The sequence below is a fragment of the Buceros rhinoceros genome, unplaced genomic scaffold (assembly GCF_000710305.1).
Source record: "Buceros rhinoceros silvestris isolate BGI_N320 unplaced genomic scaffold, ASM71030v1 scaffold11674, whole genome shotgun sequence".
Lineage (NCBI taxonomy): Eukaryota > Metazoa > Chordata > Aves > Bucerotiformes > Bucerotidae > Buceros > Buceros rhinoceros.
In genome coordinates this window covers 3,932-7,554 of record NW_010408823.1, presented here as the reverse complement: position 1 = coordinate 7,554, position 3,623 = coordinate 3,932, and the positions used below count along the sequence as shown (strand labels likewise).

Here is a 3,623-nt window from a genome sequence, read left to right as displayed (position 1 = left end):
CCTCCTCCTCTACGGGAGAGAGGCGGTCCTGCCAGTCCCCCCGCCTGGGAAGCTGCTGCACGGGTAGTGAGAGCCCAGGGAGCCCAAAGCACTGGGGAACAGAGGTTCAGTCCCCAAACCAGAAAGGGACAACACTCCAGTGGGCCATAAGAAAAAGGTCCCACCAACAGAGGATAAGCTGAGAGCAGCCTCCCCCCACCCCTTTCCCCCGACTTATCTTCCCCGGCTGGGCTGTGCTCTCCCCAAGGCAAAGCTCCGTACTTCTCCCCTCCCCGTTTCATCCTTCCTTGCCTCCAGCTGCACCTGCTTCTCTTCCCACCGCCCTGGCAGCAGCTCTCTCTCTCCCCACAGTGTCCAAAGTGGCTACCTCTACATCACCATCATCTACAACTTCTCTGTCAGCCTGGCGCTTTATGCCCTCTTTCTCTTCTACTTCGCCACCATGGACCTGCTGCGCCCATTTAAGCCAGTCCTTAAGTTTATCACCATCAAGGCAGTCATCTTCCTCTCCTTCTGGCAAGGTGGGTCCCACCACGGATGCCCAATGTTTCTCCCATAGCCCCACCTGACCCAGGGATGCAGGACCAGAGCTGATCCCTTTCCCTTCCCCTGCACAGGGACACTGCTGGCAATCCTGGAGAAATGTGGGGTGATCCCAGAAGTCCAGATCATCGATGGGAAGGAGGTGGGAGCTGGGACAGTGGCTGCTGGCTACCAGAACTTCATCATCTGCATTGAGATGCTCTTTGCTTCCATTGCCCTGCGCTACGCGTTCACCTGCGAGGTGTACAGAGAGAAGAAAGAAAATGCAACAGGTAACGCTTCCTCTCTTCTTCCTTCGTTAGTGACTCAGAAAAGAGAACCCCCTTGCAGCATTACCAATGGGATGCTAAAAACCACCAGAGGAATTTCCTTCTCCTGTGCCCCATGAGTTTCTTCTCCCTCTTCCTTCCTAATACCCATGAGCCACAGCACATAAGGGGACAGGAAGAGAGACTTTGGTGTGGATGGGCACAATTAGGGGATTTTGGCATTATGGCACATGCTGATGGAAAGGATCTATCCTCTTTGAAACATGGAGCTGGGTTTGCCTTTCTTTTCCTTGGAACTTGCCACCGCAAGCTGATGTGGCCCACAATGAGCCCCTGATCTTGAATTTCTACAGGAAAAGTGTCACTCCAGTCTTGGAGTGCTTGGGCTGTCTGATGTTCCATCACCCTCCCACTCTCCCTGTTTTTCAGCAAACCTTGCCCCGATGCAAAGCATCTCGAGTGGGCTGAAGGAGACCATCAGCCCCCAGGACATTGTGCAGGATGCGATCCACAACTTCTCACCCACATACCAGCAGTACACCCAGCAATCAACGCAGGAGGCAGAGCGGAAAGCGCCAGGGCAGAACGGGCATGTGGCCTCCAAGATGGATGGACTGAGCAGCAGAAAGAGCAAGAACATTGAGAAGAGAGTGCTGATCCTGTCAGATGAGGAGCTGTAGGAGTTGTTGGAGGGGACAGAGACAGTGGAGAGGTTTAAACCCATGCAAATGGGAGCCATCTCGAGCCTGAGACAACTCAGTTTAATCAGAGTACTGAAAAGCCAGGAACTCTACCCAAAAAGCCAGTCTCTCGAAGGGAAGGTGCAATAACCCAGGGAAAGGTTGAATCAAATAGTGCCAGCTTCTGCTGTCCCATCTCTACTGGTCTTAGGGACTGGGCTGTCTTTGCTCCTGTGACTAAGCAGCCCTGTGTTGTGGTCTGGGTTGCTGGTATCTTGATGCCAGCCCTGTGCCCATGCCAGGGGATGCCAGGCAGGGAGGGGACAAGGCTGCAGGACAGACCAACCCCCCTTGCCCTCCTCTTACCTCCAAGCAGTGCCGAGGCCTGAGAGAAATGCTTTTCTCAGCACAGTTCTGCTCTAGTTTCTCCAGGTTTGAGTAAAAAATGATCTCAAAGGGCCCCACAGAGAAAACCAGCCCAGGAAGGTGACTTCATTTCACCTCAAAACCCGGTAACAGTTGAAAGACATCATTCCTTATTTTTACATTTTCTCCCCACTCCTTCCCCCAGAAAAGGCTTTGGAGTTGTGCAGAAGACCTTTACCAGGGAGGAAGAGTAAGTCATCTTCTCCCTCCAGATGGGGATGCAGCTGTCATGAGTAACTCCTCCGGGAGCAGCGGTGGGACCTCACTCAGGGCTAACTCGAGGTCTTGCAGCTGTATTTCTGAGAGCAGCTGGTGACAGAAGCACTTGTTTATGTCTAAACCGACTTATCTCTGAAGGGATCAGAAGTTAAAAGGGATTCCAGCTTCTTTATCAGTCTTTAGTAGGGAACTGGACTGTGACTGGCGGTGCTAGGAATGCACTTGCTGGGAACCGTCTGTTTCTTCTAACCCTCCTTACTGTCCCTGGGCTTTGCCCAACCCGTGGGGAGGCAGCCAGGAGCTGAGCCCAGCTGGGTGACAGTGGCGGGGATGGAGAGATGCTGAGGGATGCTGCCACTTGGGGCAGGACCGCTGGTGGGGGAAGATGCCGCATGGAGTGATTCTCCCCACATCAAACAGCGATGGAGAGCACGCATCCTCCTGCTAAACTTCCCCTCTGATTTTTTTTTCCCCCCAATTTTTAGTCCAACTTCTATGCCTTTGTTATCAGACAATCCCTGGGAACTTATGCAGGTGCTGTCTGGGCTGTTGTTTGGGGGTGAGAGCGGGGTAGTGAAAGGACGAAAGCAAGTCTACAGCCTCAGATCTGCAGCCGTGTGGTAAACTACTGGGTAAGGCTTAGAGCCGTTGTACACACAGCTCCTACCGGGCTGGTTTTTTCTCCCACTCTTAAGCTGCAAAATGTAAATCACAACATGAAATTATTTTATTTATGATTTTTTTTCTAATAAACAGCAATTTCTACCACGGAGTGAGCAAGTGTTTTCACTTAGCTCAGCAAGCAAAGCCCACAACCTGCCTGCTCCTGCTCTAATGCTGATGCTCTTAAGCTCAACGTCCTCCCTGCCCCTTGATGCTGGCCCAGCAGAAATACCTGCACATACAGCATCTTGCACGTTTGGGCATTCCCACTGGATTTGTGCTCAACTTTTTCTCTCCACAAAGACTTGTGTACGTCCCCCACTTCCTCTCCTTGTCCTTGTATCTCTTCCAACCCTCGCCTAAGCTGTGGATGCAGCAGTTCAGAGCTGCTGGATCCACTCTAGCCACGCTAAGCCCAGACTCCAGCACCAACAAGACAACCTGTAGTTATTATTATTAGTGGAGAAATCTTCATCATGCCAGAAGCCTGGACTCCACATGAGTGACTTATAGTTAAGCCAGTCTTGCCCGTCCCTGTGCTCCGAAGCACCGCTGCTCATACCGGCTCAGCCGGTGAGACAGCTGCCTCTTTTCCTGCAGTGAGGTCCAAAACCAAGAGCCATATGCTCAACCCAGTGTCCTGTGCATCCTGGGAGCAGGACCCTCCTGCCCACAGAGTGCAGCCTCGGTGCTCAGGGACAAGGCTGCTCGGCTCTAACACACCAGCACCGAAGCAGGGACATCTCTCAGCCTTCACCCTTCTGGGAGAGGGGCCGGCCGCAGCTGCCGGCACAGCGGCTGGCACGGCTCCCTGGGGGGGGGG

General features: G+C 53.1%; 1 protein-coding gene across 1 annotated transcript in view; it reads left to right on the top strand.

Annotated features, from left to right (window-relative positions):
• Window positions 1-1,492, top strand: part of TMEM184A (transmembrane protein 184A) — a 4,748-nt gene extending 3,256 nt beyond the window's left edge. Inside the window, exons 6-8 of the mRNA XM_010134996.1 lie at window positions 352-521; window positions 618-815; window positions 1,242-1,492. Coding sequence (XP_010133298.1) covers window positions 352-521; window positions 618-815; window positions 1,242-1,492 — 619 coding nt within the window. The remainder of the gene's footprint in view (window positions 1-351; window positions 522-617; window positions 816-1,241) is intronic.
• Window positions 1,493-3,623: the final 2,131 nt, after the last annotated feature.